This window comes from Bombina bombina, chromosome 1 (genome assembly GCF_027579735.1).
Source record: "Bombina bombina isolate aBomBom1 chromosome 1, aBomBom1.pri, whole genome shotgun sequence".
Classification (NCBI taxonomy): Eukaryota; Metazoa; Chordata; class Amphibia; order Anura; family Bombinatoridae; genus Bombina; species Bombina bombina.
Window position 1 is genome coordinate 51,900,070 of NC_069499.1, and position 26,284 is coordinate 51,926,353.

Sequence of the window (26,284 nt, forward strand, 5' to 3'; positions counted from 1 at the left end):
ATCTTATCGAAGCGAGGGTTCTCAGATTCTGTTATCGATACTCTTGTTCAGGCCAGAAAGCCTGTAACTAGAAAGATTTACCACAAAATTTGGAAGAAATATATCTGTTGGTGTGAATCTAAAGGATTCCCTTGGGACAAGGTTAAGATTCCTAAGATTCTATCCTTCCTTCAAGAAGGATTGGAAAAAGGTTTATCTGCTAGTTCCCTGAAGGGACAGATTTCTGCCTTGTCTGTGTTACTTCACAAAAAGCTGGCAGCTGTGCCAGATGTTCAAGCCTTTGTTCAGGCTCTGGTTAGAATTAAGCCTGTTTACAAACCTTTGACTCCTCCTTGGAGTCTCAACTTAGTTCTTTCAGTTCTTCAGGGGGTTCCGTTTGAACCCCTACATTCCGTTGATATTAAGTTATTATCTTGGAAAGTTTTGTTTTTAGTTGCGATTTCTTCTGCTAGAAGAGTTTCAGAATTATCTGCTCTGCAGTGTTCTCCTCCTTATCTGGTGTTCCATGCAGATAAGGTGGTTTTACGTACTAAACCTGGTTTTCTTCCAAAAGTTGTTTCTAACAAAAACATTAACCAGGAGATTATCGTACCTTCTCTGTGTCCGAAACCAGTTTCAAAGAAGGAACGTTTGTTGCACAATTTGGATGTTGTTCGCGCTCTAAAATTCTATTTAGATGCTACAAAGGATTTTAGACAAACATCTTCCTTGTTTGTTGTTTATTCCGGTAAAAGGAGAGGTCAGAAAGCAACTTCTACCTCTCTCTCTTTGTGGATTAAAAGCATCATCAGATTGGCTTACGAGACTGCCGGACGGCAGCCTCCCGAAAGAATCACAGCTCATTCCACTAGGGCTGTGGCTTCCACATGGGCCTTCAAGAACGAGGCTTCTGTTGATCAGATATGTAGGGCAGCGACTTGGTCTTCACTGCACACTTTTACCAAATTTTACAAGTTTGATACTTTTGCTTCTTCTGAGGCTATTTTTGGGAGAAAGGTTTTGCAAGCCGTGGTGCCTTCCATTTAGGTGACCTGATTTGCTCCCTCCCTTCATCCGTGTCCTAAAGCTTTGGTATTGGTTCCCACAAGTAAGGATGACGCCGTGGACCGGACACACCTATGTTGGAGAAAACAGAATTTATGTTTACCTGATAAATTACTTTCTCCAACGGTGTGTCCGGTCCACGGCCCGCCCTGGTTTTTTTAATCAGGTCTGATATTTTATTTTCTTTAACTACAGTCACCACGGTACCATATGGTTTCTCCTATGCAAATATTCCTCCTTAACGTCGGTCGAATGACTGGGGTAGGCGGAGCCTAGGAGGGATCATGTGACCAGCTTTGCTGGGCTCTTTGCCATTTCCTGTTGGGGAAGAGAATATCCCACAAGTAAGGATGACGCCGTGGACCGGACACACCGTTGGAGAAAGTAATTTATCAGGTAAACATAAATTCTGTTTTCACGTTCCATTGTTCTTTACATAGCAGAATGTTATATTTATTCATCAATACACATTTCTACATATATCTGATGGTATTGTGATACAAAATATACATATATATCTATATAGTTATAGATGATTATAGTTAGTTCATTTTCCCTCGGGGAGAACGGCTCACAAGCCAAATTAAGATAATTACTTGTCCTGAAGAAGGCTCATAGAAAGAGCCGAAACGTTGAAAATTACTATCCATGTATAAAATTTGATGATTTCAAAATAAGCACTTTTAGTTGTTGTAAGTAAAACGTCCTGAGAGTGCCCTCCTTTTCTACTATTATCTACACGTGACTTTTGAGGATTGCACCCAGGTTACTATAACACTACAGAGGTTGGAGTGCTGGCCACCGGCTATTTTGACATTATATAAATATCTATACATCTATAAACACTACATATTTCTCTATGTGAAGAATATTGGAATGTGAAATATTTACTATAAATACACAGTATAACACTTTGTTAAATATGTATATTGCATAAACATGATTTTACATATTTTCAGCTTCTTGACTGGAAAGGGCTTCATTGCACTTATATGTCTACATGTATATTTGTGTATTTCTGGATAGGATGAACTATAAATCGATTTAACAATGCATTGATGTTATGATGATACCTACATATACAACATAGCGTCACGGATCAAACAATACGGCTATACCACTGAAAAATTGTCCATTGCGCATGGAATGGCAGGTCTTCCGTATTACAAGTCGCGGCAGGTATAGCTATACTGCAAGCGTTTTAGCCTGTAACGCAACGATCCATTCCGCACTCATAAAATTACGTTTGAGTGCAGAATTTTCCATAGCGCCGTATTACAAGTTGTGGTCAGGCTATTCCGCTAACATTATAGCTTATACCGCCGCAATCCATTTCGCGATCTGAGACCAGTAGTTATGGATTTTGAGAAACAAATGTTTCACAAAACTCATAACTAAAATGTTACAAAGTACACTAACACCCCTAAACCGCCACCACCCTGCATCGCAAATACTATATCAAACTTATTAACCCCTAAACCGCCACACACCCAAATCGCCAACAATAAATAAATCTAGTAACCTCTAAACCGCCGCCCCCCCCACATCGCCAACGCCGGCCCCCACATCACTACTAATAAACTAAACCTATTAACCCCTAAACCGCCACCTGCCCCCCCACATAGCAACATACTAAATTAAACTATTAACGCCTAAACCTAACACTCCCCTAACTTTAAATTAAATTTACAATATAACTATCTTTAAATAAATAAAAACTTACCTGTGAAATTAAAAAAACCTAAGTATAACCTAAGTATAAACTATAAATGAAAGAAACGTAAAATAAAAAAACCTAACATTACAAAATTATAAAATCCAACACTACGATTTAAAATAAAAAAAAAAACCTAACATTACGAAAAATAAAAAAATCTAAGATTACAAAAAATAATAAAATTATACAAAATAATAAAAACTACACCATATACACACCCAAAATAAAAACACCGCCTAACCTAAGAATAAACTACCAATAGCCCTTAAAAGGGCCTTTTGTAGGACATTGCCCTAAGTTAAACAGCTCTTTTACCTACAAAAATTACAATATCCCCCCAACAGTAAATCCCCCACCCAACCAACCCCCCAAAATCAAAAACCTCAAAAAAAGTCTAAAAAAAACCTAAGCTACCCAAAGGGGCATTTGTATGGGCATTGCCCTTAAAAGTGCATTCAGCTCTTTTACTGCCCATCCCTAATCTTAAAAAAAAAAAAAAATCTTCATCCAAGCAGCGAGAACTGATTTGAACAGCCAATAGGATTTCAGCAGCTCTCATCCTATTGGCTGATTTAAAAATGACAGCCAATAGGAATGCAAGGTCTACTTGCAGTGGCCAGATCCAGAGGCATTCCTGTGGCGTCCTATCTGAACGGCATCCTAGTCCAGGTGCCGTTGTTTAGTCTCGCAGAGGATCACTCGAGGGCTCTTCTTCTTTTGCTCCAATCCCACGGTTAGAAGATAAACTCAGAAAAGAGCTCCCTGATTCCCAGCAACAGGGTGGAGTTCCTGGAAACGATTATAGATTCTATATCCATGAAGATATTTCTCACAGATCAGTGAAGCAAGAAGATTGCATTCACCTGTCTTGCCCTTCAGTCCTCCTCCAGTCCCTCGGTGGCTCAGAGTATGGAGGTGATTGGGCTCATGGTGTCCAGCATCAATGTCATTCCATGCGTCAGGTTCCACCTCAGACCTCTTCAGTTATGCATGTTGAGACAGTGGAACGGCGATCATACAGACCTATCCCAACAGATTTCATTGGACGATCAGACGAGCGAATCCCTCTCTTGGTGGATCCGTCCGGAACAACTGTCCCAAGGGACGTCCTTCCTGAGAACGTCCAGGGAGATTGTGACCACAGTCGCGAGTCTGGGGAGCTGTTTGGGGTGTCAAGATGGCACAGGGCAAATGGTCTCAAGAGGAGTCTCTCCTCCCGATTTAATATTCTGGAACTTCGAGCGATATACAATGCTCTGTAGGCGTGGCCTCTACTGGGGTAGTTCAGCTTCATCAGATTCCAGACAGACATTACCTTGGTGGCTTACATCAACCACCAGGGGGGAGGAGAAACTCTCTGGCGATGAGGGAGGTTTCTCGGATATTGGAATGGGCAGAGTCCCACAACTGCTTGCTCTCAGCAATCCACATTCCAGGTGTGGACAACTGGAAAGCGGATTTCCTCAGCAGGCAATCCTTCCATCCGGTGAAATGTTCTCTCCATCCCGAGGTGTTTGCGAAAATTTGTCTCAGATGGGGGACGCCGGAGATGGACCTCATGGCGTCCAGACTCAATTGCAAGCTACCCAGATACGGGTCGCGGTCCAGGGATCCCCAGGCAGAGCTACTACTTTTTGTAGTGGCCCGCATCAAGCAGGAGCAAGCTTTGGCTATTCTGATTGCTCTGTCGTGGCCACGGAGGGACGTGGTTTGCGGATCTGGTGGGCATGTCATTTTCTCCTCCATGGAGGTTTCCCTGACGCAGGGATCTGTTGATACAGGGTCCTTTTCAACATCAAAATCTAGATTCTCTGAGGCTGACTGCGTGGTGATTGAACGCTTAGTCTTGGCCAAGAGAGGTTTTTCTGAGAGAGTGATTGATACTCTCGTTCAGGCTAGGAAGTCGGTCACTCATCGCATCTATCATAAGGTGTGGAGGACTTACTTGTATTGGTGTGAGAGGCATGGATATCCTTGGCACAAGGTTAAGGTGTCCAGGATTCTGTCTTTTCTTCAGGACGGTTTGGAAAAAGGACTTGCAGCTAGTTCTTTGAAGAGACAGATTTTGGCATTATCTGTTTTGTTGCACAAGAGGCTCGCTGAGCTTCCTGATATTCAGTCCTTTGTTCAGGCTTTGTCTAGAATCAGGCCTGTTTCTTTCATGTAATTGGCAAGAGTCAATGAGCTAGTGACGTATGGGATATACATTCCTTCCAGGAGGGGACAAAGTTTCCCAAACCTCAAAATGCCTATAAATGCACCTCCCACCACACCCACAACTTACTTGGTGAAGTAAGTTTGTGCTTGATTTTTATGATTTTTTCTTGAGCTCAATTATGTGGAATTTATTTATCATGTTTTATGCTAGCAATGTTTCTACATGTACAATGACATTTACTTTTTTTTTACATATTCAGTTCATGTACTTGATTTAATCTGCAAACATCACACGTTTTTGCTTATATCATAAAAGGTTATGACTGCTATTATGCCTTTAAGTAAACTTACGAGGTCTTTTTTTTATTTTGTTCTATTCTACTGATGAAGGTTTCTTTGGCTCAAAGGATCCTGTATCAGACAGTTTGTTAAAAATTCTCCTTATTTTTCATTTGAACTTTTTTTTTTCTTTTTTGTTAAGGAAATTGTGTTATTTATAGCTTTTAGGAGTCTAGTCCTCTTATTAACTATGTTAATAATCCTTTTCAAATCTGGATTTTAACATTTTTGCTCTTGAGATCTTTTCTTATTTAATATACTATCTGTGTTATATTCTAGAGAATAGTTATTCTGATTTCCTCTTGGGACTGTACTACTATTTCTTTCTAATGACACGATGAGTTCATGGATCATCTAATTACTATTGGGAATATCACTCCTGCCCAGCAGGAGGCGGCAAAGAGCACCACAGCAAAGTTGTTAAATATCACCTCCCTTCTCTCTAACCCTAGTCATTCTCTTTGCCTACGTTAGAGCAAGGAAGTGGTAAAATTAGGTGTTTGAAAAGATTCTTCAATCAAGAGTTTTGTTATTTTTTTTTAACAACACAAGCTTGTGTTGTTTGTTCTGCTAGGTGTAGCCGTAGTTCACATCAGTCTCTTCAGTAGAGCAGTGGTGGCTTTCAAGCAATGGGAACTTGTGGGACAAAATTTTCACTGGCCCTACCATATATTTAATGCTGCCCTAATACTGAAAGCCTGAGTACGATTACTCAGACTTTATCTTTTTTTCCACAGGTCCATGTGAGGGAGAGGACCTCTCAAACCTGGTTAGCTGCCTTACTTCCGGGCAGATTTCTAAAGGTAAGTGCTAAGTTTATTTTCTGGGGAACACAGGAAAATTGGCACTTTATTATATAATAAGGACACAAAAGATGACATTATCCTTGGGAGTGAGGATTACGTTATAAGGGCAGTTATGGCAGGCACTGGGGACGAGGAGATAAGGCTCATGTGTTAGGTGCGTTTTCACAATTCTCAACCGCTTTATTTTACAGTCATTTGTGTACTTTTGATACGCCCACGATGGGCGGAGCTAACTATGCGGCAATGTTTGCACGCTCTTTTTGTCTATCTCACTTCGGTTCCGGTGTTACGGAGTGGTGACAAGCGGTTAAGAAGTATTTATCTGCTACGTTATGGTGACGCAGCAGAACCGCATCAGATACGTTATTAAAGAGTATTAGATTGAGTCCGGACGTCTACTATCTGTGACATATACGATCCAGTGGCAGGTAGGCACCTCAGTAAAGCTTAGCTAAGGTGTGGAGATTGTCTGCTTTTTATTGTAAAAATTCTCATTTTTCTTGTAAAGCAAAATAAAAATGTTACATTTAACATTTAAAGACACAGTAATGTTTTTTTGTGAGGTAATTTCAAGTTAAGATATAGGTTTAGCCAATTTTAATTTGCTCAAATTGTGAATAAAGATGGACCAAGAGGCCCTACAAGACGTTACATGTACTTTATGTTTTGATGCTAATGTGGAACCACCAATCCCTTTCTGTTCCTCATGTATATACAGTTCAGGGATAGACTTTTTCTGAGCCAACATTGTCTGGGGTGGATGCTGTTCAGGAGCCTTCTGACAATGTTCAATATATGCCGCAGCTTTCTCCTCAAGTGTCCCAAAACTTAGCATCCATACAACCAGTGCCCTGCGATTCCTCCACTACTTCACTTGGAGTTACCTTGCAAGACATCGCTCCCCTCATGTCCTCTGCAGTTTCTGATGCATTGTCTGCTTTTCCCATGCTGCAGGGAAAGCACAAGAGGAAAAGTAAACAATCAGTGAGTGAGGTTACTGACACAGTTGTTGCTATCTCAAATGCCCCCAGAAGTATCCTCCTCCTCAGAAGCCTGAGGAGGAGGATACTTCAGTAGCATCTGAGAAGGAAATCTCAGACTCAGACAGTGTAATTCCAGTGTAATTCCTCCTGCTGATACTGAAGTTGTATCCTTCAGGTTTAAGTTAGAACACCTCCATCTATTACTCAAGGAGGTTTTAGCTGCACTGGACAACAGCAACACCATGGTCCTTGTCAATTCTAAAAAATCCAGTAAGCTAAATAAAGATTTTGATGTACCTTCCATGGTGGAAGTTTTTCCTGTACCAGATCGAGCTACTGAGATTATTGCTAAGGAATGGGAGAGACCGGGTATCCCTTTTTCTCCATCCCCTGTATTTAAAAAGATGTTTCCTATAGCAGATTCTATCAAGGAATCTTGGCAGACGGTACCCAAAGTGGAAGGGGCAATTTCCATGCTAGCCAAGAGAACTACTATTCCTATAGAGGATAGTTGTTCCTTTAAGGATCCTATGGATTAGAGGGGTTACTCATGAAAATGTATGTACACCAGGGTTTACAATGGCAACCCACGGTTTGTATTGCTACTGTCACTAGTGCGGCAGCATACTGGTTTGATGCATTGTAATAATAATAATAATAAACAAATTCCTCAGAATGCCGTCCTTCAAGATGGAAACTATTCGTTCCATTCTTCCTTTGGTCCAAGGGGGACAATTTATGACAACGGTGGATTTAAAGGACGCGTACCTGCATGTTCTCATACACAGGGATCATCATAAGTTTCCAAGGTTTGCATTTCTAGACAAACACTTCCAGTTCGTGGCTCTTCCATTCGGTCTTGCCACAGTTCCCAGAATTTTAATCAAAGGTTCTGGGATTCCTGCTAGCGGTGCTCCGATTGCAGGGCATTGCAGTGGCACCTTATCTGGACGACATTCTAGTTCAGGCGCCTTCCTTTCAACAAGCAAGAACTCACACGGAAATGTTATCTTTCCTGCGTTCTCACGGTTGGAATTTGTTCCTTAGTTCCAAATACAAGGGTACAATGAAGATTTTTCTGACAGAAGTCAGGAAATAAAAGATTTTCGATTCACTTCAGTCCTCTCCTCGGCCATCAGTGGCTCAGTGCATGGAGGTAATCGGGCTGATGGTAGCGGTAATGGACATCATCCCGTTTCCACCTCAGACCTCTGCAGTTAAGCATGCTCAGGCAGTGAAACGGAGATTATGCAGAACTGTCTCCGCGATTACAACTGGAGCAGGAGACAAGGGATTCTCTACTTTGGTGGTTGTCTCTGGATCATCTCTCCCAGGGATCCTGCTTTCGCAGACCCTCTTGGGTGATTGTGACAACAGATGCCAGCCTTCTGGGATGTTGAACAGTCTGAGGCTCTCTGAAGGCTCAGGGAACATGGACTCAGTCGGAGTCTATTTTACCCATAAACATTCTGGAACTGAGAGCGATCTTAAACGCGCTCCTGGCTTGGCCTCAGTTAGCTTCGGCCCGGTTCATCAGCTTCCAGTCGTACAATATAACCTCAGTGGCTTTCATAAACCATCAGGGAGGAACTCGGAGTTCCTTGGCCATGACAGAGACCCACAATTGCTGTCTGTCGGCGATCCACATTCCAGGAATGGACAACTGGGAGGCGGACTTCCTGAGCAGGCAGACCTTTCACCCAGGGGAGTGGGAGCTCCATCCGGAAGTGTTTTCCAGCCTAATTCTCAAATGGGTCAGCCGGAATTGGATCCCCTGGCTTCTCTGCAGAATGCCAAGCTTCTGAGGTACAGGTCGAGCTCAAGGGACCCTCAGGCTGTACTGATAGACGCTCTGGCGGTACCTTGGAATTTCAGTCTCGCATACCTATTTCCTCTGTTCACTCTTCTACCTCAGGTCATTGCTCGAATCAAACAGGAGAGGGCGTCGGTGATCCTCATTGCATCAGCGTGGCCTCGCAGGATTTGGTATGCAGACCTGGTGGACATGTCATCTCTTCCACCTTGGAGACTTCCGTTGAGGAAGGACCTTCTACTTCAAGGGCCCTTCCTTCATCCAAATCTAGTTTCTCTAATGCTGACTGCTTGGAGATTGAACGCTTAATTTTATCCAAGTGTGGATTTTCGGAATCGGTCATTGAAACCATGTTTCAGGCTCGTAAACCTGTGACTAGAAAGATTTACCATAAGATATGGCATAAATATCTATTTTGGTGTGAATCCAAGGGCTACTCTTGGAGTAGAGTTAGGATTCCTAGAATTCTGTCCTTTCTCCAAGAAGGTTTGGAGAAGGGTTTATCGGCAAGTTCCCTAAAGGGTCAAATATCTGCCTTGTCTATTTTGTTACATAAGCGCCTGGCGGACGTCCCAGACGTGCAAGCGTTTTGTCAGGCCTTAGTCAGGATTAGGCCTGTGTTCAAACCAAGTACTCCTCCCTAGAGTCTTAATTTAGTTCTTAAGGTTCTTCAAGGGGCTCCTTTTGAGCCTATGCATTCCTTAGATATTAAGTTGTTATCTTGGAAAGTTTTGTTTATTGTTGCTATTTCATATTCTCGTAGAGTGTCAGAGCTCTCGGCATTACAGTATGAGTCTCCTTACCTTATTTTTCATTCGGATAAGGTGGTTTTACGTACTAAATTAGGGTTTCTCCCTAAAGTAGTTTCAGGCCGGAACATTAATCAGGAGATTGTTGTTCCTTCCTTGTGTTCTAATACTTCTTCTCAGAAGGAACAGCTTCTGCACAATCTGGACGTGGTACGTGCACTAAAATTCTACTTACAGGCGACTGAGGATTTTCTGTTCCGATCAGCCAATAGAATGCGATTCAATCAGCCAATCAGATTTTTCCTACCTTAATTCCGATTGGCTGATAGAATCCTATCAGCCAATCAGAATTCGAGGGACGCTATCTTGGATGACGTCACTTAAAGGAACCTTCATTCGTCGGGTAGTCGTCGGGGAAGAAGGATGTTCTGCGCTGGAGGTCTTGAAGATGGAGCCACTCCTCGTCGGATGGATGAAGATAGAAGATGCCGTTTGGATGAAGATGTCTGCCGGTCCAGATGTCCTCTTCTGCCTCATCGGATGAAGACTTCGGCCCGGCTGGGTGAACACGACTCAAGGTAGGGAGATCTTCAGGAGGGTAGTGTTAGGTTTATTTAAGGGGGGTTTGGGTTAGAGTAGGGGTATGTGGGTGGTGGGTTTTAATGTTGGGGGGGGTTGTATTTTTTTTAAAAGGCAAAAGAGCTGATTACTTTGGGGCATGCCCCGCAAAAAGCCTTTTTTAAGGGCTGGTAAAAGAGCTGGTTACTTTTTAATTTAGAATAGGGTAGGGACCTTTATTATTCTGGGGGGGCTTTTTTATTTTATTAGGGGGCTTAGAATAGGTGTAATTAGCCTAATATTCTTGTAATCTTTTTTTATTTTTTGTAATTTAGTGTTTGTTTTTGTAATTTAGTTTAGTTTATTTAATTGTATGTAATTGTAGGTAATTTATTTAATTAATTTATTGATAGTGTAGTGTTAGGTTTAATTGTAACTTAGGTTAGGATTTATTTTAAAGGTAATTTTGTAATTATTTTAACTAGGTAGCTATTAAATAGTTAATAACTATTTAATAGCTATTGTACCAAGTTAAAATAAATACAAAGTTACCTGTAAAATAAATATAAATCCTAAAATAGCTACAATATAATTATTCGTTATATTGTAGCTATATAAGGGTTTATTTTACAGGTAAGTATTTAGTTTTAAATAGGAATACTTTAGTTAATAAGATTTAATTTATTTTGTTAGATTAAAATTATATTTAATTTAGGGGGGTGTTAGGGTTAGGGTTAGACTTAGCTTTAGGGGTTAATAAATTTATTATAGTAGCGGCGAGGTCCGGTCGGCAGATTAGGGGTTAATTTCTCTTGTAAGGTGTATCCAGTCCACGGATCATCCATTACTTGTGTGATATTCTCATTCCCAACAGGAAGTTGCAAGAGGACACCCACAGCAGAGCTGTAATATAGCTCCTCCCCTAACTGTCATACCCAGTCATTCTCTTGCAACTCTCAACAAGCTAGGACGTTGTAGGAGAGAGTGGTTAAATATAGCTAGTTTATTTTCTTCAATCAAAAGTTTGTTATTTTTAAATAGTACCAGAGTTGTGCTATTTTATCTCAGGCAGTAAATAGAAGAAGAATCTGCCTGAGGTTTCTATGATCTTAGCAGGTTGTAACTAAGATCCATTGCTATTCTCACATATGTCTGAGGGGATTACACAGATGAGGTAAAACTTCAGCGAGAGAATGGCGTGCAGTTTATTCTGCTATCAGGTATGTGCAGTTATAATTTTTTCTAGAGATGGAAAACACTAGAAAATGCTGCTGATACCGGATTAATGTAAGTTAAGCCTGAATGCAGTGATTTAATAACGACTGGTATCATGCTTACTCCCAGGGGTAATACCCTTATGATATTTACAATATAAAACGTTTGCTGGCATGTTTAATCGTTTTTATATATGCTTTGGTGGTAAAACTTTATTGGGGCCTAGTTTTTTCCACATGGCTGGCTTAAATTTTGACTAGAAACAATTTCCACTGTTGTAGTATAAAAGTTACAGTTGGTGCAGTTAAAATTACAAACTGTGACATCCAGCTTCCCTCAAAGGCCCTCTGAATGCTATAGGACATCTCTAAAGGGCCCAAAGGCTTTCCAAAGTCGTTTATTGGGGAAGGTAGGGCCACAGCTTGGTTGTGACTGTTAAAAAATGTCTATTTCGTTTTTTTGATCCGTTTTTTGAACTAAGGGGTTAATCATCCATTTGCAAGTGGGTGCAATGCTCTGTTAGCCTATTATACACACTGTAAAAATTTTGTTTGATTTACTGCATTTTTTCACTGTTTTTCAAATTCTGACAAAATTTGTTTCTCTTAAAGGCACAGTACCGTTTTTTATATTTGCTTGTTAACTTGATTTAAAGTGTTTTCCAAGCTTGCTCGTCTCATTGCTATTCTGTATAAACATGTCTGACATGGAAGAAACTCCTTGTTTATTATGTTTAAAAGCCATGGTGGAACCCCCCTCTTAGAAAGTGTACCAAATGTACTGATTTCATTTTATGCAATAAAGATCATTTTCTGTCTTTAAAAAATGTATCACCAGAGGAATCTGACGAGGGGGAAGTTATGCCGACTAACTTTCCCCACGTGTCAGACCCTTTGACTCACGCTTAAGGGACTCACGCTCAAATGGCGCCAAGTACATCTAGGGCGCCCATAGCGTTTACTTTACAAGACATGGCGGCAGTCATGGATAATACACTGTCAGCGGTATTAGCCAGACTACCTGAACTTAGAGGTAAGCGAGATAGCTCTGGGGTGAGACAAAATGCAGAGCATACTGACGCTTTAAGAACCATGTCTGATACTGTCTCACAATATGCAGAAGCTGAGGAAAGAGAGCTTCAGTCAGTGGGTGATGTTAATGACTCAGGAAAGATACCTGATTCTAATATTTCTACATTTAAATTTAAGCTTGAACACCTCCGCGTGTTGCTTAGGGAGGTTTTAGCTGCTCTGAATGACTGTGATACCATTGCAGTGCCAGAGAAATTGTGTAGACTGGATAAATACTTTGCAGTGCCGGTGTGTACTGATGTTTTTCCAAATACCTAAAAGGTTTACAGAAATTATTAATAAGGAATGGGATAGACCAGGTGTGCCTTTCTCTTCCCCTCCTATTTTTAGAAAAATGTTTCCAATAGACGCCACAACATGGGACTTATGGCAGACAGTCCCTAAGGTGGAGGGAGCAGTTTCTACTCTAGTAAAGCGTACTACTATCCCTGTCGAGGACAGTTGTGCTTTTTTTTTTTTTTTTTTTTAGATCCAATGGATAAAAAATTAGAATTTACCTTAAGAAAATATTTATTCAACAAGGTTTTATCCTACAGCCCCTTGCATGCATTGCCCCTGTCACTGCTGCTGCGGCGTACTGGTTTGAGTCTCTGGAAGAGGCTTTACAGGTAGCGACTCCATTGGATGACATACTTGGCAAACTTAGAGCACTTAAGCTAGCCAATTCTTTTATTCTGATGCCATTGTTCATTTGACTAAACTAACGGCTAAGAATTCTGGTTTTGCTATACAGGCGCGCAGAGCGCTATGGCTTAGATCATGGTCAGCTGACGTGACTTCAAAATCTAAGCGACTTAACATTCCCTTCAAGGGGCAGACCCTATTCGGGCCTGGTTGAAGGAGATTATTGCTGATATCACTGGAGGAAAAGGTCATGCCCTTCCTCAGGACAGGTCCAAATCTAGGGCCAAACAGTCTAATTTTCATGCCTTTCAAAACTTCAAGGCAGGTGCGGCATCAGCTTCCTCTAATAATAAACAAGAGGGAACTTTTGCTCAATCCAAGACGGTCTGGAGACCAAACCTGACATGGAAAAAAGGTAAGCAGGTAAAAAAGCCTGCTGCTGCCTCTAAGACAGCATGAAGGAACGGCCCCCTATCCGGGAACGGATCTAGTAGGGGGCAGACTTTCACTCTTTGCCCAGGCGTGGGCAAGAGATGTTCAGGATCCCTGGGCGTTGGAAATTATATCCCAGGGATATCTTCTGGACTTCAAAGCTCCCCCCCCCCCCCAAAAGGGAGATTTCACCTTTCACTATTATCTGCACACCAGATAAAGAGAGAGGCATTCTTACACTGTGTACGAGTCCTCCTAGTTATGGGAGTGATCCATCCAGTTCCAAAGGAGGAACAGGGACAGGGTTTTTACTCAAATCTGTTTGTGGTTCCCTAAAAAGAGGGAACCTTCAGACCAATTTTGGATCTAAAGATCTTAAACAGATTCCTCAAAGTTCCGTCGTTCAAGATGGAAACTATTCGTACCATCCTACCACTGATCCAGGAGGGTCAATATATGACTACAGTGGATCTAAAGGATGCTTATCTTCACATTTTGATACACAAAGATCATCATCGGTTTCTCAGGTTTGCCTTTTAAGACAGGCATTACCAGTTGTAGCTCTTCCCTTGGGATTAGCTACAGCCCCAAGAATCTTTACAAAGGTTATAGGGTCACTTATGGCGGTCCTAAGGCCGCGGGGCATAGCAGTAGCCCCTTATTTAGACGACATCCTGATACAGGCTTCAAACTTCCAAATTGCCAAGTCTCATACGGACGTTGTACTGGCATTTCTGTGGTCGCATGGGTGGAAAGTGAACGAGGAAAAGAGTTCTCTATCCCCACTCACAAGAGTTTCCTTTCTAGCTTCTAAATTCCTGCCGGGTTCTTCATTCCATTCCGCGCCCTTCAGTGGTTCAGTGTATGGAAGTAATCGGCTTAATGGTAGCGGCAGTGGACATAGTGCCGTTTGCACGCTTACATCTCAGACTGCTGCAACTATGCATGCTCAGTCAGTGGAGCGGGGATTACACAGATTTGTCCCCTCAACTGAATCTGGACCAAGAGACCAGGGATTCTCTTCTCTGGTGGCTATCTCGGGTCCATCTGTCCAAAGGTATGACCTTTCGCAGGCCAGATTGGACAATTGTTACAACAGATGCCAGCCTTCTAGGTTGGGGTGCAGTCTGGAACTCCCTGAAGGCTCAGGGATCATGGACTCAGGAGGAGTCTCTCCTTCCATTAAATATTCTGGAACTAAGAGCGATATTCAAGGCTCTTCAGGCTTGGCCTCAGTTAGCAACTCTGAGGTACATCAGATTTCAGTCGGACAACATCACGACTGTAGCTTACATCAACCATCAAGGGGGAACGAGAAGTTCCCTAGAGATGTTAGAAGTTTCAAAAATAATTCGCTGGGCAGAGATTCACTCTTGTCACCTATCAGCTATCCATATCCCAGGTGTAGAGCACTGGGAGGCGGATTTTCTAAGTCGTCAGACTTTTCATCCGGGAGAGTGGGAACTCCATCCGGAGGCATTTGCACAACTGATTCATCGTTGGGGCAAACCAGAACTGGATCTCATGGCGTCTCGCCAGAACGCCAAGCTTCCGTGTTACGGATCCAGGTCCAGGGATCCCAAGGCGACACTGATAGATGCTTTAGCAGCGCCCTGGTCTTTCAACCTGGCTTATGTGTTTCCACCGTTTCCTCTGCTTCCTCGACTGATTGCCAAGATCAAGCAGGAGAGAGCATCTGTGATTCTGATAGCACCTGCGTGGCCACACAGGACCTGGTATTCAGATCTAGTGGACCTGTCATCCTTTCCACCATGGTCTCTGCCTCTGAAACAGGACCTTCTACTTCAGGGTCCTTTCAACCATCCAAATCTAATTTCTCTGAGGCTGACTGCCTGGAGATTGAACGCTTGATTTTATCAAAGCGTGGCTTCTCCGAGTCAGTTATTGATACCTTAAGACAGGCACGAAAGCCTGTCACCAGGAAAATTTACCATAAGGTATGGCGTAGATATCTTTATTGGTGTGAATCCAAGGGTTACTCATGGAGTAAGGTCAGGATTGCTAGGATATTATCTTTTCTCCAAGAAGGTTTGGAAAAAGGATTGTCAGCTAGTTAAGCGTCTGGCAGATGTTCCAGACGTTCAGGCATTTTGTCAGGCTTTAGTTAGAATCAAGCCTGTGTTTAAACCTGTTGCTCCACCATGGAGCTTAAACTTGGTTCTTAAGGTTCTTCAAGGAGTTCCGTTTGAACCTCTTCATTCCATAGATATCAAGCTTTTATCTTGGAAAGTTCTTTTTTTTGGTAGCTATTTCCTCGGCTCGTAGAGTCTCTGTGCTATCTGCCTTACAATGTGATTCTCCTTATCTGATTTTTCATACGGATAAGGTAGTCCTGCGTACCAAACCTGGGTTCTTACCTAAGGTGGTATCTAACAAGAATATCAATCAAGAGATTGTTGTTCCATCCTTGTGTTACACAATTTGGACGTGGTCCGTGCTTTAAAGTTTTTCTTACAAGCTACTAAAGATTTTCGTCAAACATCTGCTTTGTTTGTTGTCTACTCTGGACAGAGGAGAGGTCAAAAGGCTTCGGCAACCTCTTTTTCTTTTTGACTAAGAAGCTTAATCCGCTTAGCCTATGAGACTGCTGGACAGCAACCTCCTGAAAGGATTACAGCTCATTCCACTAGAGCTGTGGCTTCCACTTGGGCCTTTAAAAATGAGGCTTCTTTCTCCAACATAGGTGTGTCCGGTCCACGGCGTCATCCTTACTTGTGGGATATTCTCTTCCCCAACAGGAAATGGCAAAGAGCCCAGCAAAGCTGGTCACATGATCCCTCCTAGGCTCCGCCTTCCCCAGTCATTCTCTTTGCCGTTGTACAGGCAACATCTCCACGGAGATGGCTTAGAGTTTTTTGGTGTTTAACTGTAGTTTTTATTATTCAATCAAGAGTTTGTTATTTTAAAATAGTGCTGGTATGTACTATTTACTCTGAAACAGAAAGGTGATGAAGATTTCTGTTTGTAAGAGGAAAATGATTTTAGCAACCGTTACTAAAATCGATGGCTGTTTCCACACAGGACTGTTGAGAGGAATTAACTTCAGTTGGGGGAAACAGTGAGCAGACTTTTGCTGCTTGAAGTATGACACATTTCTAACAAGACGATGTAATGCTGGAAGCTGTCATTTTCCCTATGGGATCCGGTAAGCCATTTTTATTACATAAAAAAAAGAGGGCTTCACAAGGGCTTTTAAGACTGTAGACATTTTCTGGGCTAAAACGATTGATATATAAACATATTTTAATACTTCATAACTTTGAGGAATTATTTTATTCTTGGGAATTATGTAAAATAACCGGCAGGCACTGTATTGGACACCTTATCCTCTAGGGGCTTTCCCTAATCATAGGCAGAGCCTCATTTTCGCGCCTCTATTGCGCACTTGTTTTTGGGAAGCATGACATGCAGATGCATGTGTGAGGAGCTCTGATTCAAAGAAAAGACTTTCTGAAGGCGTCATTTGGTATCGTATTCCCCTTTGGGCTTGGTTGGGTCTCAGCAAAGCAGATACCAGGGACTGTAAAGGGGTTAAATATAAAAACGGCTCAGGTTCCGTTATTTTAAGAGTTAAAGCTTTCAAATTTGGTGTGCAATACTTTTAAGGCTTTAAGACACTGTGGTGAAATTTTGGTGAATTTTGAAGGGTTCCCTTCTTGGGAACAATAATAGACTCCTTAGAAATGAGGATTTTTCTGACAGAGGCCAGAAAATCAAAACTTCTAAACTCTTGTCAAGTACTTCATTCTGTTCCTCTTCCTTCCATAGCGCAGTGCATGGAAGTAATAGGTTTGATGGTAGCGGCAATGGACATAGTTCCTTTTGCGCGAATTCATCTAAGACCATTACAACTGTGCATGCTCAGTCAGTGGAATGGGGATTATACAGACTTGTCTCCGACGATACAAGTAGATCAGAGGACCAGAGTTTCACTCCGTTGGTGGCTGTCCCTGGACAACCTGTCACAGGGGATGAGCTTCCGCAGACCAGAGTGGGTCATTGTCACGACCGACGCCAGTCTGGTGGGCTGGGGCGCGGTCTGGGGACCCCTGAAAGCTCAGGGTCTTTGGTCTCGGGAAGAATCTCTTCTCCCGATAAATATTCTGGAACTGAGAGCGATATTCAATACTCTCAAGGCTTGGCCTCAGCTAGCAAAGGCCAAATTCATACGGTTTCAATCAGACAACATGACGACTGTTGCGTACATCAACCATCAGGGGGGAACAAGGAGTTCCCTGGCGATGGAAGAAGTGACCAAAATCATTCAATGGGCGGAGACTCACTCCTGCCACTTGTCTGCAATCCACATCCCAGGAGTGGAAAATTGGGAAGCGGATTTTCTGAGTCGTCAGACATTTCATCCGGGGGAGTGGGAACTCCATCCGGAAATCTTTGCCCAAATTACTCAGTTGTGGGGCATTCCAGACATGGATCTGATGGCCTCTCGTCAGAACTTCAAGGTTCCTTGCTACGGGTCCAGATCCAGGGATCCCAAGGCGACTCTAGTAGATGCACTAGTAGCACCTTGGACCTTCAAACTAGCTTATGTATTCCCGCCGTTTCCTCTCATTCCCAGGCTGGTAGCCAGGATCAATCAGGAGAGGGCATCGGTGATCTTGATAGCTCCTGCGTGGCCACGCAGGACTTGGTATGCAGACCTGGTGAATATGTCATCGGCACCACCATGGAAGCTACCTTTGAGACGGGACCTTCTTGTTCAAGGTCCGTTCGAACATCCGAATCTGGTCTCACTCCAACTGACTGCCTGGAGATTGAACGCTTGATCTTATCAAAGCGAGGGTTCTCAGATTCTGTCATTGATACTCTTGTTCAGGCCAGAAAGCCTGTAACTAGAAAAATCTACCACAAAATATGGAAAAAATATATCTGTTGGTGTGAATCTAAAGGATTCCCTTGGGACAAGATAAAAATTCCTAAGATTCTATCCTTTCTTCAAGAAGGTTTGGAGAAAGGATTATCTGCAAGTTCTTTGAAGGGACAGATTTCTGCTTTATCTGTGTTACTTCACAAAAAGCTGGCAGCTGTGCCAGATGTTCAAGCCTTTGTTCAGGCTCTGGTTAGAATCAAGCCTGTTTACAAACCTTTGACTCCTCCTTGGAGTCTCAATTTAGTTCTTTCAGTTCTTCAGGGGGTTCCGTTTGAACCCTTACATTCCGTTGATATTAAGTTATTATCTTGGAAAGTTTTGTTTTTGGTTGCAATTTCTTCTGCTAGAAGAGTTTCAGAATTATCTGCTCTGCAGTGTTCTCCTCCTTATCTGGTGTTCCATGCAGATAAGGTGGTTTTGCGTACTAAACCTGGTTTTCTTCCGAAAGTTGTTTCTAACAAAAACATTAACCAGGAGATAGTCGTGCCTTCTTTGTGTCCGAATCCAGTTTTAAAGAAGGAACGTTTGTTGCACAATTTGGATGTAGTTCGTGCCTTAAAATTCTATTTAGATGCTACAAAGGATTTTAGACAAACATCTTCCTTGTTTGTTGTTTATTCTGGTAAAAGGAGAGGTCAAAAAGCAACTTCTACCTCTCTCTCCTTTTGGCTTAAAAGCATCATCAGATTGGCTTACGAGACTGCCGGACGGCAGCCTCCTGAAAGAATCACAGCTCATTCCACTAGGGCCGTGGCTTCCACATGGGCCTTCAAGAACGAGGCTTCTGTTGATCAGATATGTAAGGCAGCGACTTGGTCTTCACTGCACACTTTTACTAAATTTTACAAATTTGATACTTTTGCTTCTTCTGAGGCTATTTTTGGGAGAAAGGTTTTGCAAGCCGTGGTGCCTTCCATCTAGGTGACCTGATTTGCTCCCTCCCTTCATCCGTGTCCTAAAGCTTTGGTATTGGTTCCCACAAGTAAGGATGACGCCGTGGACCGGACACACCTATGTTGGAGAAAACAGAATTTATGTTTACCTGATAAATTACTTTCTCCAACGGTGTGTCCGGTCCACGGCCCGTCCTGGTTTTTTAATCAGGTCTGATAATTTATTTTCTTTAACTACAGTCACCACGGTATCATATGATTTCTCCTATGCAAATATTCCTCCTTTACGTCGGTCGAATGACTGGGGAAGGCGGAGCCTAGGAGGGATCATGTGACCAGCTTTGCTGGGCTCTTTGCCATTTCCTGTTGGGGAAGAGAATATCCCACAAGTAAGGATGACGCCGTGGACCGGACACACCGTTGGAGAAAGTAATTTATCAGGTAAACATAAATTCTGTTTTTGATCAGATTTGCAAGGCGACGACTTGGTCTTCACTTCATATTTTTTCAAAATTTTACAAATTTGATACTTTTGCTTCTTCGGAGGCTATATTTGGGAGAAAGGTTTTACGGGCAGTGGTTCCTTCCATTTAAGTTCCTGCCTTGTCCCTCCCTTCATCCGTGTACTTTAGCTTTGGTATTGGTATCCCACAAGTAATGGATGATCCGTGGACTGGATACACCTTACAAGAGAAAACACAATTTATGCTTACCTGATAAATTTATTTCTCTTGTGGTGTATCCAGTCCACGGCCCGCCCTGTCATTTTAAGGCAGGTAATTTTTAAATTTAAACTACAGTAACCACTGCACCCTATGGTTCCTCCTTTCTCGGCTTGTTTTCGGTCGAATGACTGGCTATGACAGTTAGGGGAGGAGCTATATTACAGCTCTGCTATGGGTGTCCTCTTGCAACTTCCTGTTGGGAATGAGAATATCCCACAAGTAATGGATGATCCGTGGACTGGATACACCACAAGAGAAATAAATTTATCAGCTAAGCATAAATTGTGTTACTTGAAGTTAGGTGGCGGTGATGTTAGGGAGGGCAGATTAGGGGTTAATACTATTTATTATAGTGTTTGTGAGAAGGGAGTGCGGCGGTTTAGGGGTTAATACATTTATTATAGTAGCGGCGAGGTCCGGTCGGCAGATTAGGGGTTAATACTTGAAGTTAGGTGGCGGCGATGTTAGGGAGGGCAGATTAGGGGTTAATACTATTTATTATAGTGTTTGTGAGACGGGAGTGCGGCGGTTTAGGGGTTAATACATTTATTATCGTGGCGGCGATGTCCGGTTGGCAGATTAGGGGTTAATAAGTGTAGTTGGGTAGCGGCGACGTGGGGGGGGGGCAGATTAGGGGTTAATCAATATTATGTAGGTGTTCCACGGTGTTATGGGCAGCAGATTAGGGGTTCATAGGGATAATGTAGGTTGCGGCGGTGTCTGGATCAGCAGATTAGGGGTTAATAATATAATGCAGGTGTCAGCGATAGCGGGGGCGGCAGATTAGGGATTAATAAGTGTAAGGTTAGGGGTGTTTAGACTCGTGGTACATGTTAGGGTGTTAGGTGCAGACTTAGAGTGTTTCCCCATAGGAAGCAATGGGGCTGCGTTAGGAGCTGAACGCTGCTTTTTTGCAGGTGTTAGTTTTTTTTTTTTTTCAGCCCAAACTGCCCCATTGTTTCCTATGGGGGAATCGTGCACGAGCACGTTTTTCCAGCTTACCGCTACCGTAAGCAACCCTGGTATTGAGGGTTGAAGTGGCGGTAAATTCGGCTCAACGCACCCTTTTTGGAGCCTAACGCAGCCACTCAGACAACTCTAAATGCCAGCGTTGTCTTAAGGGTGTGTTGGGGAAAAAAAGCTGCGTTGGCTACGCGGTTCTTTACCGACAAAACTCTAAATCTAGCCAATAGTTATTATTTGTGTGTTTAATAGCCATACATGTACAGTATATGCAGCCAGCTAAGATAGGGATCAGCAGACCTCATGTGTTTTGAAGTTGGTTATTATTAACCTTAGATATCTATATTTATGCCCAGGATAATGAGTAAAATAAATACATAATTGGATTAATATTAGCTACCTTGCTATTCTTGTAATTGTAAAAAGCCACTCTCAGGCCAAAAGTTCATTAGCAAAGTAAATATTACTATAGAGCAAAATTCATATTCCGAGTAATGATGAAATGCACATTCCTATAAGATTTAGACGGGTCAATATATCGGATTACGCAGCACAGTGTATGAACAGGGCTGAGAAACAAAACATATCATCTTCTACAGATCCATCTTCACAGAATAACAAGCAGCCCCTCGGCTTGTAAAGAGAGATATGGCGCATTGCAGCCCCCTACAGCAGCAACGTAGATAAAGAGTTATGTGTCTAACTTAGGAACACTTTACCTTGTCCTTCAATGGGGGAAACCAGTGCCAATAACTACCAGATTTATGTTTTTCTATAACCTCTATAAATTGTATTTATCATTTCAAGCACATCAGTTGTTTATTTGCAAGATCTAATAATTCTTGTATTGTTGGCGCATCATGTGTGATTGGGATTTTGGACAATGGTAATGTTCTGATCTGTTCTTTACACAGGTATATGAAAGGTAAAGGGAATATGAAACCCTAAAAAAATTATTTTGTGATTCAAAGTATAAAAAATGTAAAACGTTTCCAATTTACTTCGATTATCAAATTTGCTTCATTCACATGATATTCCGTGTTGAAGAGATACCTAGGTATGCCTCGGGAGCACTATATGGCAGGAAATAGCTGCTATCTAGTGCTTTTGCAACTGGATAAAATTCTTGCAAAGCTGCTGCTATATAGTGCTCCAGGAAAGGGCCGGCTTCTAAGCATACGTCCATGCTTGTCAACAAAAGGTACCAAGAGAACAAAGAAAAATTTAACATTGAAGTAAATAAAACTGCACACTCTATCTGAATCATTAAATAAAATAACTGGGCTATATATCTCTTTAAACAAAAACAAAATTAAAAAGTATTACACCTAACCTTGCTTGGATTATGCTACACCAGCGATCATTGAAAGCTTTGCCTTTATGTATGGGATATGTATATTCTTACTTTTTAACACTTATTAACAGTCATTAAAGGGTTAATTATGAATATATATATCAACTTTACAAAAAAATCCCCTTTCTCCTGTAATTTAAATTTGGTTGGTGAGACTTCTCCAAACCTAACCCCCCCCTAAGGCAGAACATGCTGTGATCAAAGCTGCTGTTTGCTCACTCTAGTAGTTTATGTATATCTGTTTCTAATTCCATCAACAGAGGAGATAAGGCAAACCTAGGTTTCAACATTTGCCGGACCCATTACATCTGCACATTATGTTATGGAGTGTTTGTCCATTTAAATATTATCACAAAATGCAAGTGAACATATTATCTACTCCACTGATGTCTCATTTTAGAGTTTCTTTGTATCTTCCACAGAGTACAAGGATGGCTTTAGAACACCTGGAGTCTGTTCCTGAGAAGCTCAGTCTATTGGATGACATGAAAGATCTCACTGTGAGTACAGCTATGGCTATACACTGCACTGTACACCAACCCGGCAAGTCTGACACTGACCTAACTACTCCACCACTTGAAGCATCTCACACAAACTAGGCAATCTCTCCTTGATTATGGGTTTTTTTCATGAGTTTATTGCGCATGGACAATGTAAGGATTTCCCATTGGCATATTTCCAGACACACATCATTGCATTGATTTGAACACATGCATGATCTACTTTAAGAAGATTAAAGTGCCAGAAAGGTTTATTCCTTTGCAGCGTTTGAAAATATTTAGACGCATTTTAACACAGTCTCTGTGCATAGAAATGTCCTCCTGGCTATGTCTGGCTGCCCATCTAATGTCAGGTCCTGATTCGTTGTTTAATGGTCTAGGGAGCAGTCAATAAGAGATCAGAAAATAGAAATTCAAGGGAGAAGACATAAACGAGTCCAGTTATAGGGCAACCTAAATGATCAGACCTAGAATTATCTCTAATCCAGCAGCCTACTTGTATTTCACTATCCAGGCGGTTTGCTCTATATTTAAAGGTACATAATAGTCTACTACAATACTGTGATGCGTTAGAGCATTTTATAATTTCACACATGCTTGTGTTAAACATAATGGGGCTAAACAGTTAACAACATTATTCTCAGAAGCCTTAGTGCACTTCTGTTCCCACGAAAACATATACAGTAAGCCAATCAAGAGTGTCATAAGCCTTAACTGCCAATCATCAGTTAAGTCGTGCTCAGGACAAGCTAAGAAGTGCTCCTGGTAGGCAAGCATAACTATGTGTTTAACCCATGTGCAGGAATTAAACACATAGAGCATTTTGTTATTGCACACATGCTTGCCTCTAACACATTACAGTGTTTATTATTGGATGACTGTGCCATCTAAAAGACGGCTTAATAAAGCATACAAGGGAAGAGTAAATGACTTTAATATGTATAGTGTAGAGAAAGCGGAGATATGATAGAAATCATTAAGTATATTAAGGGAATTATTAACGCTGAGAACAAAAAAAGCAGCACCAGAACAAGACATTCCAGACGAAATTAAAATCCTCATGGATGTATTTCACTTTTGATTAGAAGCATTTTTGTAATCTACATGTATTAGCAAAATGCTTCTAATAAAATCTATAGCTGTTTCAATAATGTATTAAAGTATGCACCGTGCACCAGCATTGTAAACATAGCACTTGCTCAGAGAGCCTAAGGTGATTGTACCATCTGATAATTACTCAATTTGTTAATTGCTGACATGATACACACCCCACTGGTGCTCTGAGCAGCTGCAGTATTTAAAATGCTGGTGCACTGGTAATATCTAGCTATGCCTGACATGCACAGGTAAATGTTAACACTAAAACAGTGATATATTTGAATAGAAACATATTTGCAATATACATGTATTGGCAAAAATGTGTTCTAGTAAAAGATGTTATTCATCTATGTGCATTTCAATTTTCACCGGAATGTCTCTTTAAGTTCAGCTGTAATCTGCAGTAAGGCTAGATTCATGGAAAAAAACAGTAGAGGTGGTAAAGACTGTAAGTGAATTCACTAATGTCTGGGCAATCTTTCAGTTTGTTTAATCCATCAATATCTGACTATTTCTATTTATTTTCCAATTTATTTATTTTTTATTGAAAATGGATCTTTTAATGTTGGGGGGGAAAAAAAGTGATTCTTCAGTTTGTGAAAGCTTGTCCTGTTCACGTGCACCTCCACGGTACCTTTTCCTATCTGCCTGTGAGGTTTAATACAGCAGTATCGGTTGTAGTTTACGTTTAAACCACTTTTAATGAGCCCTACTCCATACAGAAATCTTTTAATTGCTATTTTCTCATATGCCTGTGAGAGTACAATGTCCCTTTTTATCAATAGCAGAGATTAGACTCCTTCAACCAATATCCTATAATCCTAGCTCATTACAGTGCAGATACGGTAAAACGTCCCTGAATTACCTTCCGTTCCAATCATTGTTTTGGTAAAAGCAAAGTAATTACAGATATTTATTGCTTCTCAGCTAAAACTTTCATTTTTTTTATGCATATCTGTTAAATAAACGCAGTCACGTCAGGTTAGGATGTCTGGCAGATCAGGTCGTCTCTGCGCGTCTGCTCCACTCATATTGTATAACCAGCTTTATCAATTTAGACCCTCTTGGAGTATTAGAGAGCGTTCTAACTCTTTAGATTTAACTATTCCAAATAAATACATTTGCTCATCTAGCCTGTTACATATGTGAGCTATGCTTATTGTGGGACATGAAGAGAAGGGTTTGCTGACGACAGGCGAGCTAAAATCTCTTTTAGCATCTCAGCGCTGAACTTGTACACCATGAAAAGACATTAAGGGTTATTCAGAGGTGGCAAACAAATCTATATCTGTTCCAGTTATGGGGAGCAGGAATGGGGGTGTTACCTTTAGATCCCAGACCCCAAGAGCTCAGCAGAAATGTTACAGTATTCTTTGTGCTAAACAGGCCCCTAGGACATTTGCTTTTGCTTGTCCAAGAAAATATTCCGGTGTTAGGGAACAAAAAGGGAAATAACATACAGAGCGACCTTGAGAAAATGATCTGAATAGAGCTGGCATGAATGAACTCTATTCTTTGCCCAGGAATGTCTGAACGCACTATAGTACTGTACAGCCCTACAGTCACAATTAGGTCCTGTGGAGGGAAATGGTTCATATGAAGAGCGATGGGAACACACAGAGCAACAGGACTCCACTCTGCCTTGAAAAATGCATTGTCACAAAGAATTGTCAGACATTCTCGCACCTTCTCTGACAGCCTATAGCCAATTGTCATGTATCTAATGTGGGCTCAGTGTAAGCCTTCTATGCAGTGCACAGTAACAGGCTGTGTGAGCATCTAACACAAACAATCACAATCCAATTCTCTATCTGTTCCCAGAATTGGTTTTAATACTGAGACTGTATAGTGGACACCTAATGCATGATCTATTGTTCTATATACTGCACATGACCAGCTTTAGTTGTTGGAATAGAACTATAGCCTTTTCAGTTAATAAAGGGGCGATTGTTGGAAACTGGAGTTTTTCTGATGCTAAAGGTCTGAGGTCACAGCCCTAGAGATCAGATGTAGGTGAATGGTCAGCATTGGTTCATAAGAAACATAGCTGCACATTCAAGTTATCTCTAGTCTTATTTAAAGGGACAGTCAACTCCAAAATGTTTATTATTTAAAGAGATAGATAATCCCTTTATTACCCATTCCCCAGTTTTGCATAACCAACACGGTTATATTAATTCACTTTTTACCTCTGTGATTATCTTGTATCTAAGCCCCTTTTGACAGCCCGCTGGTCACATGACTATTATCTATTGACTTTCATTTTAGCCAATTAATACTGTATTGTGCACAACTGCACGGGAGTGAGCACCAT

General features: G+C 41.6%; 1 protein-coding gene across 1 annotated transcript in view; it reads left to right on the plus strand.

Moving 5' to 3' along the window:
* CEP128 (centrosomal protein 128) overlaps positions 1–26,284 on the plus strand; it is a 667,652-nt gene that overhangs the window by 621,810 nt on the left and 19,558 nt on the right. Inside the window, exon 23 of the mRNA XM_053697350.1 lies at positions 22,795–22,872. Coding sequence (XP_053553325.1) covers positions 22,795–22,872 — 78 coding nt within the window. The remainder of the gene's footprint in view (positions 1–22,794; positions 22,873–26,284) is intronic.